This window comes from Stigmatopora nigra, chromosome 2, assembly GCF_051989575.1.
Source record: "Stigmatopora nigra isolate UIUO_SnigA chromosome 2, RoL_Snig_1.1, whole genome shotgun sequence".
NCBI classification, from domain to species: Eukaryota; Metazoa; Chordata; class Actinopteri; order Syngnathiformes; family Syngnathidae; genus Stigmatopora; species Stigmatopora nigra.
In genome coordinates, this window is record NC_135509.1 from 3,862,320 (window position 1) to 3,877,500 (window position 15,181).

At 40.6% G+C, this 15,181-nt stretch overlaps 3 protein-coding genes across 3 annotated transcripts; all 3 read right to left on the reverse strand.

Annotated features, from left to right (window-relative positions):
• Positions 1 to 1,295: 1,295 nt before the first annotated feature.
• tlr5a (toll-like receptor 5a) lies at positions 1,296 to 8,101 on the reverse strand. The gene is made up of 5 exons (XM_077743990.1): positions 7,287 to 8,101; positions 6,049 to 6,190; positions 2,982 to 5,271; positions 2,107 to 2,195; positions 1,296 to 1,668 (listed from the first exon to the last, which is right to left on the reverse strand). Exons 2-5 carry the CDS (start codon positions 6,094 to 6,096, stop codon positions 1,447 to 1,449), a joined length of 2,649 nt encoding a protein of 882 aa, XP_077600116.1. The 5' UTR covers positions 6,097 to 6,190; positions 7,287 to 8,101; the 3' UTR covers positions 1,296 to 1,446.
• A 336-nt stretch (positions 8,102 to 8,437) lies between these two features.
• Positions 8,438 to 10,511, reverse strand: thbd (thrombomodulin). The gene has a single exon (XM_077744002.1). It carries the CDS (start codon positions 10,316 to 10,318, stop codon positions 8,618 to 8,620), a length of 1,701 nt encoding a protein of 566 aa, XP_077600128.1. The 5' UTR covers positions 10,319 to 10,511; the 3' UTR covers positions 8,438 to 8,617.
• Positions 10,512 to 11,040: 529 nt separating this feature from the next.
• LOC144215177 (thrombomodulin-like) lies at positions 11,041 to 13,613 on the reverse strand. Its single transcript, XM_077744012.1, has one exon. The coding sequence runs from the start codon at positions 13,410 to 13,412 to the stop codon at positions 11,901 to 11,903; it is 1,512 nt and encodes a 503-aa protein (XP_077600138.1). The 5' UTR covers positions 13,413 to 13,613; the 3' UTR covers positions 11,041 to 11,900.
• Between the last annotated feature and the right edge of the window lie 1,568 nt (positions 13,614 to 15,181).

The window sequence follows — 15,181 nt, forward strand, 5'->3', positions numbered from 1 at the left end:
TTGGCCACACCAGCGGACGTAAGTTGACTAATGGTTTTTTTCACACTAAAATGCGCCTGAGTTACTGAATTTATCAATGATTTTTTTAAACTTCATGGGTTGTTACATAAAGAAACCATTGTATAGTGATCATTTAACAAACAGCATAATTTCTGTAGGTCTATTATTTGTAAATAACTAAGTGGTTGGAAAATTGGTTGTTAATTGAGCACTCAATGGTTATTTCAAGGTGAGGGCTCCGTTTACATGTAATCGAATGGACACGATGCAAAATGGCTATCTTGTAACGACGCCAGTCCCGTATGGGTCGAAGCGCGACAACATCTAGACTTCTACATTGTGATATATCTGTACAGCTCCGTACTGGGGCATGTTTGTAACCTCTTAATATATACAAAGACGTCTAACATTAACTACATTGCCATGTTGGATGTCTCCAAACTATCTCATTTTTTAGGTGAGCGGTATATTTGGCATGCGCGATTCCCAATTTCAGTTGGAGTTTTAGACGCGAGTTTCACGCATCTGTTTAGCGTGTTTTACCAACCACTAATGTTACAGTGCCAATCTTGTCCACAAGAGGGCGTCGTTTATCATAATTCATCTAGACGCCTTTAGATGAGGATGGGCACTCAGCTGTTCACCTCATCTAGTTTTCTGAACCGCTTTATCCACACTAGAGTCGCGGGGGTGCTGGAGCCCATCCCAGCTGACTTCAGGCCAGAAGCAGGAGAAACCCTGATTGTGCAGCCAGCACATCGCAGGGCTTGTAATAAGGCTGGCCTCAAAATTCATGGACATTATAGGCATATTGATTGACCGGCTCCAGAACACACACACTCCACTTGAGATTGAACAGTCATTCAATTACTTTTAGTTAAGGCATGAAAAATGGATGCTACGTAACTTTACTACAATGTTACCAGGCTCTGCAACTGCGTATGTACTGCGTGTTATCTCTGGGCCACATTTTTTAGATGAATCGCCCCCACTTCCATTCCAATGAGGCTTTGTGAGCGTATGGCCAGTCAGAAGTAGTAGTTCAATGTTGGCCACATTTTGAGCATACCTCTCCCACCTCCATGTCAAAAGGGCTTTGTGAGCACATACTACAAAGTCAGAGGCATCTCCTTCTCGGTAAGATTTTTTGCAAACCTCACCATACTACTTCAGCAAGTAATGCTAGAATTCTGGGTTTAGTTTACTTGCTAGTTTGGCAAAATATATTGTCTATGGGACATGTGCCTATTAATAGAAAAAAAATAACTCGCAAGTGATGAAATATTTTGTATCTGAAATCCACTTGCACTTGCTTTATCATCCACTTATTCCATAAGACAAATCATACAATTTCTGGTTATATCATCGTTGTAATGGGTGCAGGGTCAAACTAGATATTATCTGGAAATAACATAATTTTATAATGTATTTTGATGCAACATGATGCTATACTTTACGGTTCTCAAGCTGGATGTTGCTTTTCGGAGTTATGTTGGACATTGGCACGTCCTTGTCCAGTTTCTTCACTTCAGTGTTTTTCATTATTTGAAAGACAAGTCGCTCATAAAACCATTCCAGATCCTGTGGGTCCTCTGGCCAGATGAGGTATTCTCTCTTCTGGACAAATGCTCGAACTGCATTGTACTTCATCAGCTGGTAGTGAGAAACCTGTATTTGGATTTAATGTAGTTATAGCAAACCAAAGCCGTTAAACATCTGTAGTACTTGGTACTGGGTTTGCGGGGGTACTGGAGCCTATCTCCACTGACCCAGGGCGAGAGACTGAGGACACCCTGAATCAGTGGCCAGTCGATGGCAGTGCACAAGTAGACGGACAACCATTCACACTGATACTCGTACCTAGGGGCAATTTTGAGTGTCCAATCTTGTTTTCTGAGGAAATCTCATTGTTCAAAGTGTCTGCGCTGGATCAGTTGGAACAAAAACCTGCACCCACAGCGGCCATCGAGGATTGGTTTGCCCATCGCTGCGCTAACCACTCACCCACCGGTGTGGTCCTGGTGCAGTTTAAGTATTAATATGTAATGAAACAAATGTTACAGTTCAAAATAGATAAACTGATATTGTTTGTTCAGCAGCACTCACCTTCCCAACCACCAACATAATGAGAACATTTTTGAGCTCATTCAGCATGCGGCCCTGAGCCAAGGCGAACGCCTCCAAACACCAACCATCTGAATAAAGGAACAAAACGAGTAATTCAGGTAACATTTATAACGTCTATGACAAACACCAGTAAATGTCCTAACCCTATCACCAACGACCCTATGAAAAATTTTGCATTAAAGTTGACATAATTTCCTGAATGGCAGGCACTTTATGATATCTGTCATAAACATTCATTTATATATGTCATTTTACAAATAAGATATACTGTATATCAATAAAAAAACTAGTAGTAGTACTAGTAATCTAATTTACTTTAACAAATTTTCTTTTTAAAGGTAATGATGCCAACACTGTTTTCATATTTTTGATTAGTTTCATGAAGCCAGAATGGTGGATTAATTTTTGTAACATTTGGGATTTGCCTTTTTTAATATAGATTTTCTCATTTGATTGATAATCCAGATTAAAGGCAAGGGCAATATTATAAGGAGAATTTTTTTTCAGGGTCTGCGGTGTGCATATGTTGGGCTCACCGTTCTAAAATAACCCAAGACACTTTCATTTTACAATAGAAATGGACATGGTCTGTATTAATATGGTCATTTTAGTCACTGCAAGTCGCTGCCTGTATCCAAAAGTTCAAATGTACAGTGGGTTAAATACGTTTTTAGTCAACCACCAATTCTGGGGTTCAACATTCTGTCTCTCATGGGTGAGGTTTACTAATGTAGACAATTACAGGCCTCTCTAATCTTTTCAAGTAGGATAGCTTGCACAATTGGTGGTTGACGAACAACTTATTTTCCCCACTGTATAAAAGAATTCTATTATAATATTCAATCAAACAGTACCTCTAAGGAACTCCTTGGAGACAACACATAAAGTCTTTCTGCTTCCCCAAATGGCATCTCTGATGTTGGAAACGTGATCCTCCCCAGGTAGAAAGTCTCTGGCTTCAAAACAAAAGTGTAGGATATTCTCTGGAGAGAATTGTTTGTCCAGCTTTTTAAGTAAAGCAGCCTCTACCCATCTGTAGTCTGTGTTGCTAAAGCACAGGTAGGCATCATATTCTGCATCCTCCAAAGGAGTTGGGGCTTTGGGACCCTCGAGAACTCTACCAATAACTTTTTTGTAAAGTGCATATATGCATCCACGAAGACGAGCATAGGCAATCCCACTAAGTGTTACGGTGTGGATCAGGAGGGCAAAAAAAATGAACAGTGCAAACTTAAGTTCTTGGACAGCCAGCTCATCATCAATCTCACATGGTTCAACCATCTGGGAGTAGTTGAGCAGTGGAAGATCATAGTAAGGAGATGGAAACTCACATCGATAATCCTCGATTGGACTGAAGAATGTTACATTGGTCTCATTTATCCACTTAAGGAAACTCTCAAGATGACAGTCACAGTGAAAGCGATTTCCCAAAAGGCTGAGGAAGAGGAGGGAATCAAAGGTCATGGGATCAGGATTGGCCAAGAAGTTGTTAGAAAGGTCAATTATTTTAAGGCTGCTGGGAAAAACACCGGGTTGCAGATAGGTCAAGGCATTGGATGAGAGATCAATCTCAATGATAGAGCTGAGATGATTAAAAATACTCTGTGGGAGAATCTTGAGCGAGTTGAAGCTCAAATTTAGACTGATCAAATTGTCTAGATGATTAAACAGATGGAGGCATCTCTCCTCAGCCCAGATCAACTGCAGGGAACTATCATGAAGATCCAGTACTTTTAAGCTACTATTAAGAGGAATTGAGACATTCGGACTGAGTGTACACCACTTAATGAAATTTCCACCAAAGTAGAAATTTTGGAGTTTTCTGAAATGGGTTAAAACCACAAAAACATCCTCAAGATTTGTTAATCGGTTGTTTGTCACATCCACAAGAATTGGGTTGACACTTAAACTATCCATATTGTATAAGTCATTCAAGCGATTGTCTCCCAGAAAGAGATACTCAAGATTTGGCAACATTGCAGGAAAACCTAATTTCCGTAGTGAATTTCCAGTCATATACAACGCTTTTAATTTGGGAAGTCCATCAAAAGCTCTATTTCCTAGTACACCAATGTTGTTAAAAGACAAATCCAAAATCCAAAGTTCCTTCAGATGGTTAAATGTCTGTGAAAAAACTTCTCCGATAATATTGAATGACAAGTTGAGCAATTTTACATTTTCCTCAAGGCCTCCAAACGCCCCATTGTTGATCTGATTGATTTTGTTTTGTGAAACGTCAATTATGGTGGCATTTCTCAGAGAGCTGAACACGCGTCTCTGCAAGGAAAATATTCGATTATTGGACAATTCAAAAATGTTTAATGTGCTGTTGGCAAGACCTTCGAATGTATGAGAGTCCGGATCTGCTTGCGTGTTATATGAGACCCCTTTACCTATACTACCAGTTAATTTGAGATGAGCAACTAGAGTTCCTTGCATTGCTTTAAAAAAATGTTTGGCTGCCGTCACGTTGAACCCACTGTTTGTTAAATCAAGGATATTGAAGGTCATTCCCCGGAATGGATTCCCGCATCCTTCCCAATCAAAATATCTGGTGGCCATTTTGTATAAGTGATTTGAGTTCAAGTTGAAGTATTTAAACGACTTCCCCCTAAAGCCAATGAGATCACTTTCACACAGTTGTTCTATCTGATTCAGCTTGAGGTTTATCTGTGTCAAATTTTTGATGTTTTGGAAGAAAAGTCCTGGTGTGAGTCTTCGGATTTTGTTACCAAAAAGATTAAGGTCTTCTAAAGATAGGAGTGGTTCGAGGTAGTTGTGTGCCAAGATGGAGTCTGTCAAAAAGCAATGGTCCAGGAATAGAGTTTTTAAACTGAACATCCCTGCAAATGCTTGCGGCTCCAGTTGAAGGCCAATGTTGTCGCCCAGAACCAATCGAAGCAACCGAGTCTGTCTGAGGAAAGTGTTGTTCCTTATAACCAGCGGAACAAGTTGTTTGCCAAGATCCAACTCTAGGAGCTGCTCCAGATTTTTTAGTGATGAGCTGTTCATCTCGGGGATCCTGTTCATCTCCAAGTAGAGGGAGGTGATGTATGGAGGCAGAGCAGGCACCCACTTGTGATTCTGTCTTTGACAAGCGGCTATAAGGCCATATATTCTACAAGATGGATAACATGTGATAACCTGTGAAAAAAAGGAAACAAACCATTTACCATCCAGAGAATCCCAGCTATATATATATATATATATATATATATATATATATATATATATATATATATATATATATATATATATATATATATATATATATATATATATATATATATATATATATATATATATATATATATATATATATATATATATATATATATATATATATATATATATATATATATATATATATATATATATATATATATATATATATATATATATATATATATATATATATATATATATATATATATATATATATATATATATATATATATATATATATATATATATATATATATATATATATATATATATATATATATATATATATATATATATATATATATATATATATATATATATATATATATATATATATATATATATATATATATATATATATATATATATATATATATATATATATATATATATATATATATATATATATATATACATACACACATATATAGAATATATTTGTTGCTATAAATGAATATGAGAGGAAGTCGGCACACTCGTTAGGTCAGTTCTCAAAGAACAATGGAGGCTTACCCCTCAAATACTATGGAGTTGTAAACAGCAAAGACTTTAAATGGAATCGTTGAAAAAAAATCTCAATATTCATATAATTGTTTTTTTTTAATTGTAAAATCACCAACGACCAATGGCACTATTACTTGAATATCACAATGACTGACTAAACTCTCATTTGCATAAAAAGGGCTTGACACTTACCTGTACAATCACACCAATGAAGATCAGCTGAAGAAACACACTCCACATGTTGAGCTTTCTGCTGTCCAGAATTTTGGTACGACACACTTTAAGTGGGAGCCTTTCAGATTGATAAGGGCGCAGTGGATTTGCGGTAATGCAACTAGCGCAGCATAGTAGAGAAGGGTACACAAGAAAGGAGGAAATTGTGTAAGGCTGTTTGACTTACGTTAGGTCATAGTTCCCTGGTGAAGTTTGCTGTACTCATAAAAAACATCCATTACTTGATTAAACCTCACTGTATTTATTGTTGACACAAAAAACTACAGCTTCAGGTCAATCATTTTCATATCGATTATTAATTTTTCTACTTTTTTCCCCACTCACATAGAATACTGCAACATCAATTGTAGTAGTACTGTAAACAAGTACGTTATATGTGAATGGAATTGTTTCAAAATCACCTCTTTTAGTTTGAAAAACCTGAAGTGTTTCCGTCTATTGTGTAACTCTTTCAAAAGACCTGTTTTGCAATTCCTACACACATTTATGTTAAAAAAGAAAAGAGGACACGAGTAGACAATTTCCCAACTAAACAATACAATTCCTTTTTTTTTTTCCTTTCATGGTGTGTGGTCTGGCGGAGGGGTGGTTAGCGCATTGGCCTCACAGCTCTGTGGTTCTGGGTTGGTTCCCAGGCCGTTGCTCCCGTGTAGAGTTTGTATATTTTTCCTGGGCTTTCGTGGGTTTCCTCCCGGTTCTACAGTTTCCTCCCACATTCTAAAAACATGCATGGGTGGGCTGTTTAACACTCTAAATTGCCCCTATGGTACAAATGTGCGCTTGAATGGTTTTCTCTCTCGCCGTGCCCTGCAATTTCCTGGCCTGATGTCAGCTGGGATAGGCTCCAGCACCACCCGCAACCCTAGTGAAGATTTGACGGTTTAAAAAATGAATGACTGAATGAAATATTGTGAATTTTCTTACTACCTTTTCGATCCTGAATGGGGAACTTAAGGGAATTTTCTAGCAGAGTAACGAGTCTGAGCCGGTCTTTCCTGGAAGCGAAAACATGCAACAATACAAATCTGGTATGCCCCAATGCTGATTCTTGGACATGTCAGCATTGCAGGATGGTTAAAAAAAAAAAATCCAAATACATGATCGACCAATGACAAAAACTGATAATGCATTAAAAAATAGTTACTAGGTAGATAGGCCTAAATGTTAATGTAATAAATGTTTTTAACTTAGCAAACCTTTTTGTTCCAGATTCCCACTGTCAGACTCCTGCAAGGGTGCCTCCAAAGACTCCACTTACACAACATGTACTGACAAGAGACTGAGGAAGAGATTTTTCTCTCTCTCTCTTTTATATGTAATTTTTCCAACTTCCCTATACTCATACTTACTGCATACAATGTACAAACCTTTATGATTAAAGTATTTTAGGGCCATTAAATACCCCTGTTCATAATTTGCACACATTTGGTATCAGTTTCGCAATACTAGATATGTTGCATTAGTCCAGGGGTAGGGAACCTACGGCTCAATTATTTCAATAAATAAACATGCATGATCATAGTTTAGAAATTAACAGTATACTATTTAACAAAACAACTAAGTACAACTAATATAGTGGTGTAGGAAATAGTATAAATTTTTTGGTGGTTTAGCCATTGAATTATGTTCCACCTCAAACTCATATTTATATATTATCCAAATCCCATTGCAGTATCCAATTTGTCCAGACGGTGGCAACATAAGACTGTTATGAGCTGAGACCAACTTTATGAGAGGGTGTGTAAATTATGTTTCTCTACACTGCAAACACTGTAATCCCCAATACATTAACTATCTCATGAATTGAAATATTAGGATCAGAACAGTTATCCATTTCATTATGTTGTTTATTGATCTATAAGGTTACAACATCTGTTAAGATTCATATCCCTTTCATTGAATAGGACTTAATATTTTATACTTATTTTTGTGGTAGACTCAAAAGTGTAGTAAGCATAAAGTCTCTCATTTAATTTTTATGAACTGCTTTACCCTCAGGGTCGAGGGGGTGCTGGAGCATATCCCAGCTGACTTTGGGCCACGCTCAAAATCATAACTAGGGCCAATCAACCTACCATGCATATTTTTTGGAATGTGGGAGGAAATTGGAGTACCCAAAATAACCCACACAAGTTCCGAGCAAATATCTGGTACGAATTCAGCTAGGATTTGATTTAATTATTTATTCATTTTATCATTTAGTTTGATAAAAAAAAGCAAAATGAAATGTCAGGATAACTGGTACAGAAAACGAATGAAGGAAAAAAAACAACAAAATGAATTAATATTTCTCAATACCTGGACTCTTTAATCAACCATTGAGGAGACAGAAAATCCTATTTTTATATTTTTTAGAAAAATATCAAGTTTCTCCACATAATTGACTTTGGCGGGACCCACAAAGAGATGCGGCTGGTCCAACCTGGCCCCCACCCCTTTAGTTTGACACTGATGTTTTACAGTTTATGCAGATATTAAAACAAATCCAAAATGGCATCCATTTTTTCCCAACATCCCATCTATACATCTAAGATTCACTCCCAATCCCATGTAAACTATGACTCTCTCCCCCTTGTGGACCCTTAGATGTAACTTCTCCCCCCATTTCCCCCTTATGGTTTGTTAGATAATGACACAAAAAACCCACACCCAAACCCACAAAAACACAAGACACTATAATAGCCACCAGTCCTCCTTTAGTCACCCCCGACGGTCGACGCGTCGGCGTCACCTCACGTGGCTTTTCTGTGGGTGTGTTAGGACTTGTGGCAGCCTCCGCTGAACCCTCTTCATCTTCATCCTCGTTTCTAACGCAAAACACTTCCTTGGTGAGAGTGAATCCTTTAGGACAGGAGCAAATAAAGCTCCCATAAGTGTTTATGCAGCCTCTATCACAGAAAAAGTTGGCGCATTCGTCCAAATCGATGCACACGTTATGGTCCTCCCGTTCCTCCGCAACATACCCATCCGGACAATAACATTGGTACCTATCATTTGGATCACATTGCGCTACGCATTCCTCCTTCCCACAGTGCAATTTACACTTATTAGGGTCACCTGGGTCCATTTTATACCCCTCATAGCAGGAGCATTTGTAACTCCCGGGGGTATTACGGCACTCATGCTCACATGGAGCAGACGAGCATTCATCCATATCCACGCACGAGCCCCCCGTAATCTGGAATCCAACCTCACATTCGCATTTAAAGCCCCCCATTGTGTTAACACACCGGGTATTCTCACCGGGACATTGCCGCTCGTCCGAACAGTCGTTAAAGTCCACGCATGATCTTCCATCGGGGGCTAATTTGTAACCATGGTCGCACACGCAGGAGTGCGCATCGTCGTCCCTTTTCACGCAAGCGAACTCGCATCGCATCCGTGCGCAAGGGTTATCCGCGTCCTCCACCTCGCACGTGATTCCATTGACAGGGTTGATGGAAAAACCCGGTGGGCAGGAGCAAGAACGCTGATGTTGGGCATCTACGACGCATTCGTGCGCACAACCTCCATTTTGGATCTCGCAGTACCATGGAGCGCCCTGCCACTGTTCACCGGAGCAGACGTACTTGACGCCATTCGGGCTCATAGTGGCGATGGTTCCTGTTGGCAGGCGGAGCAGAGAATTCCCATCGAATCCGAAGGGGGTTTTGTACTCTACAGCGTTTTCCTGGCCCTCCAAACGAGCGCACCCGATTTGGAAGACGTACTCGCACAGGAAGCCGTTGGCCCGTGCGTCGCAGCGTTCTTGCGTCCACCTGAACCGGTCCCGCTCGGATACGGAGACGCATCGTGGAGATGCGCAACTGCTTTCAAAGGTAGGCACCCAATTCTCATAATCACTTTCTTCGTCTTTATTCGCCCACTCGTAGCCTCTAAGCGATGAGTTTTGGTTCGGGCAATTGCTAAAACGTTGCAAACCGATCCAAAATGGACCCGTTATATTCCCCGAATTGACCAATCGGATCAAGAAATCCGTTGTTGACGAGCGCACTTTCGCTAAAGCCCCACCTCGTTCTTGACAATGAGTCTGTGCGTTTGAAAAGTCAACGGATTGACTAAACAAGGCGAAACATTGGTTCCCAAAGCAGTCACCGCCGTAGGGGTCTGTCCCACTGAGCCCCCCCACCAGCAAAGCCAGCACAGCAACGAGCAACACTGTAGCATCCTTCATGTTCCAAAACCAGCTTGCTTTCGCCTTTAAGTGATGATGCGTCCCTGCCTCCATGACGCGTAGAATTTGTTAGAAAAAGTACATGGGTTGTATTTATAATCTCCCAATTCCATATTGGCCACCGAGCAGAGGAAGGAAGTGGCTCTTAAGCAGCGTTCCACGGCTTTCACTGGTCCTCCAAGAAAAGTTTCTCCGCTAGGACGCCCTCAAAGAAGGACCAGTGCCATAAATTACGTGTACACTTGGTTGAGTACGTCATCGTGCACGTTAAGCCACGCCCCCTTTGCTATTGCACCCTCCCACTGAATGGACTCTGTCCAGTCTGACCATATGCAAGCTTTAACTTTCTTAAATTATTATTTACTACACTGAATTGGATAACTTTATTCATTCAGTATTTGGGAAATTACATTGTGGCAGTTGCAAGAGTGTGATTAGACAGAACAACAAAGCAAAAGCACAAAATACAAAGCAAATCAAAGTACATGGAATCATCAAAACATTAAGACATAAAAGCAGCAAAAACACAAAACGAGTAAGAGTGGACAGAGCTACCTCGGCCGTCGGTTGCCACTTAAACAGCGCCATTTTTGGTTGCAGTAGCTAAATCGGACTCAAAAAGATGTTGTAAAGTTGGACAAAACCTGAAACCACACACAGGAAGTCTTCCACGAGTTTGGGAACTTCTGCAGACTGTGACCGAGGTGGAGAATATGCAGTCGTTTTCCCAAGCTTATCTGGTTCTGGGTTCAAATCTAGGTCGGTCCACTTGCATGTTCACCCCGGAAATGTGTGGGTTTTCTCTAGGTACTCCGGTTTACTCCCAAATTCCAAAGTCTCTGAATTTTTTTGACAACTTTTTATGCTGTTAATAATCAATGAGTATCAATGGGAGCATGCTGAGGAGTCTAATTAAAAACCCTTACGGGAATACGCAGTACATAAGATAAATCCCTGCGACCCTTGTGAGGATAAAGCGCTTCAGAAAATGAGAGTAGATGGTTTATTTTAAGTACCTAAATTTTGTCCATTTATTAAAATGATTTATTTAAAAAAAGATAATAACAATAAGTACATACCTGTAATACATTACCAAGTGTGATGTAATTATTCAAAACCAAATAAATCTTCCAAAGTGAAACACACATAAATACAAACTTGTCTTGTGTATTGAGAAAAAAAATACAATAAAAACTTGTTATTTCATGTGAATCTAAAATGGTCCGGCCCACATGAAATCAAGTTGACATTAATGCGGCCCCCGAACCAACCCAAGTCTGACACCCTTGACTTATATTGTTAACATGAAAAAATGTATCAATTTAAAATATACTTTAAGTTTGAATTGAGCAATCAACAAGACAGTTGTTGGTCAGGTCACTTATAGTAGTAGTATTTTGATTAATAGAGCTTATGTATTATTTTTTGAAAGTAAAAATCTTGTAGAACAGTAGTATAGTTTAGTAGCTTAGAACTGAAAGACATAAAAATGTGACCTGGAGCAACTCATTACTTTTTAAGATGAAAATGACATGAACGCCTCATTGTAATAAAATGTTGTCCTATATGTTCTGGTGAAGGAGCCACAAAACTTGTCCATTTATGCCCGAACATACCCGATCTTAAAGGTCAAATTTCAATTGTTTGTGATGAAATAAGAGGAAGCTTGCGTGTCTCTGTGCTGATGCAGGTACAAAATTTCCATATCCCTGGAACATCCCTTCAAGGACACGAGTTCAAAACTGTCACATCGGTTGGCCAAATTCCTGGTTAGCATGTAGAACAACACAAAGCAAAGCAACAGGAACACAATAATTCCAAGTACGCTTCCCACTTTTACATAACACGGCACATCGACCGGCCGTGGTGCGACCACCATGGGTTCCATCGGGCTCCTATGGTCTTCGTCTGGATGTACGCACATGTACTCGTCAAACAGCTCGTATCCCTCATTGCAGGAACACATATAACCCCCAAATGTATTCTGACAATTGTGCTCACATTGCATCAGTAGAGCACACTCATCAATGTCAGTGCAATAGGCGGTCTTGTTACGAATGTCTTGGACGTAGCCTTCAGGACAGAAACACTGATGCATGTCTTTCGCCTCCAGCTCAGGATTTGGGATACAGTTAGCCAGACAGTCCTGCTGATCGCAGTACATCTCACACTTAGTAGGGTCTCGTGGGGATACTTTAAACCCCTCACCGCACGCACATGCATACACCCCATTGGATTTGATGCACTTTATATGCTCGCATTCCAAACAGATGCTCACATCCACACACTTGCCTTCCTCCAAAGCGAAGCCATCTTTACAGGTGCACTTGAAATGACCCAAGGTATTCACACACTCCTCGCCTTGCTCCATGCAAACATCCCCCCCTTCGCATTCGTCCACATCCACGCAGTTCTTCCCATCCGGAGCCAGTCGGTACCCGGTGCTGCACTTGCACGTAAACGTGGAGGGGTGACACCCATGAGCGCAACGACCACATGAGTCAACGATGCAGCTGATGAGATTGGCGTGGAGATGGTCCCCCCGCGGGCACGCGCACCTGCCTGACGTGGAGTTGCAACTTTGCTCGCAACCCCCGTTCATCACCTCGCAGTTCCAAGGGGCTTGCAGCCAGTCTTGTGCGAAACATAAATACTTGGCGTCCGGGTAAGGGGCGTCTGTCATCTGCGCGACTGCTAGGGTCCCACGGGGGAAGTAACCCGGCGCAGGGTCCACCTCGAAGCCCATAGGGGCCGTGTATGTCACTGGGGTGCGCGCTCCACCGGGAATTGCCCGACAAGGATCCTCATTTTTGTACTGGCATAAAAAGCCCTGGAGTTCGTCACCGCATGGGGTCGTTTGGGTGGTGACGTTTTCACCCTGCCACACGGAAAACGAATTGCAATTTGGAGCGCTCGCTCCGGAATTTCCGGACCAAAAAGTGCCGCTTAAGTCAGTGAGTAAATGGCTTTGGACCTCCAGGTCGGAGAACAATATCAAGTCCCCATCGACATCTCGGCATCTCTTTTGCGCTCCATTGAAGTCTTTTGCCTCCAGAAAAAGCGAGTAACACTGGATTTCGGTGCAATATCCTCGCAGAGCGACTACCGTTTCCTGCAGTCCATAAATGAGGAGAAGGAGGGTGATCATGTCGATGCTTGAAGAAGGTTAAGGTGAGGATGTTATATCGTGTTGTATCATGCCGAGCTGTCGAGGGAACTGGAAGCTCCCATGGAAGCGTCCATTTATAAAAGCTTGTTGCTCTTTAGTTGGAGCAGAACAGGAAGGAAGTTCAGTTCTGGTGGGTCTGCTTGCTCAACCCTCCCTCCACAACTAAATCCTTATCACAAACATAGGGGCTTATTAACACTCACACATACTTTCCCCGTGAGGGAGGATCCTGTTGTGGACAGGAACTAGTCTTCTCACGTCTAGGGGTGCTAAAGAGCGCACATTCTGCGCCTGTACAGTAATCCCTCGAATATCGCGGCTTCAACTTTCGCGGCTTTGTGATACAACATCAGAGATTTTTTCTGGGGATTACATTTTTTCTAAAGTTCATAGAAATGTGAAAATCTACGCTGAAACTCGCAAGCGGAAGACACTGTCCTATTTTATGGTTCCTACTAGGACTCAGCACTGAAGGAAAAAAAATAAGTTCATAAAAATGTGAAAATTCATGCTGAAACTTGTAAGGGTAAACCACTCCCCTAACTTCCGCTTGCTAGTAGGACTCAGCACTGAAGGAAAAAAAAGGTGGTTATAATAGGGGTGATCCTACTTCGCGTTTTTTTTTTTGTTTATTGCGGACATATCTGGTCAAAATTACATTCATGATATTTGAGGGATTACTGTACAAGTACAGATCATTATTTGTGTTAACAAATCTGTTCAAATTGGATCGCTGTACTGATTTAGTGAAGTCCCAATGAGCTCTTAATCTAAATAATGTCTCAAAGGGATTTACGAGGCTACAGTGGCCAAAAATCATGAGAGCCTCTGATGTAAACAGGCGTCATTATGACAAGGAAAGTCTCAAAATTGCATGTGGGCGGGGAAAAGAAACTGATTACATAGAATGCTGAGTGGGCAACATTTAAAACATGGAATGATGTTATATACAACCTAAAACTAACAAACACAGTAAAGTACACGGTCTGAAAAAGTGCACCCATAATTTGTGACTAAAAATTGGTATCATTTTGTTTTATTACATGATGAGATGTAAAACATGTGGGCAAAATTACAAAAGGCTTTATAAACTCTGTGTCTCTCTGTGTGTCATACGTCTGACTGGCGACCAGTCGAGGGTGTAGTCTAACTTTTGCCTGAAGTCAGCTGGGATAGGCTCCGGCAAACCTCACAAGGATGCACGGTAAGGAAGATGAACGCATGAATGAACCGTAAGGTAGACTCATATCCTTTGCTAACAATACTAGCCAGGGGAGTAGTAGCTATCTAATTTTTCTTTCATCGTCTAAATCTGTCGTCATTGTTCACCTTTTCATATCACGGCTTTCCTCAAGTGACTGTACCTGGAAGAGGAAGTAACACTAGTAGAATGGACTCACTTCCTTCATCAAAAGGGGTTATAGAAAGACAATGCAACGTTTTTTTTTTGCGTTTCCACATTCTTCGCTGACACGATGTGAGTTTAAAGGGAGTTAAGGAAAAATATTTCGTCCTTCTTCAATCTCTCTCCCCTTACGACAAATAATCATGTGGAAAGTATTGTCTGAATAAAATGAACATTTCCTCAAACTCCCAGATTAGGAAAATGAGTTATTCAATCCAATGATGATACATCATTATACGCACCCGAAAAATATGTGGATTGATTATTTATTTCAATACTTCTCTCATTAAAGTGGGTGTGGTGGGAGGCAATAGGGTGGAGGGGATGTGAGCCGACCACGCAG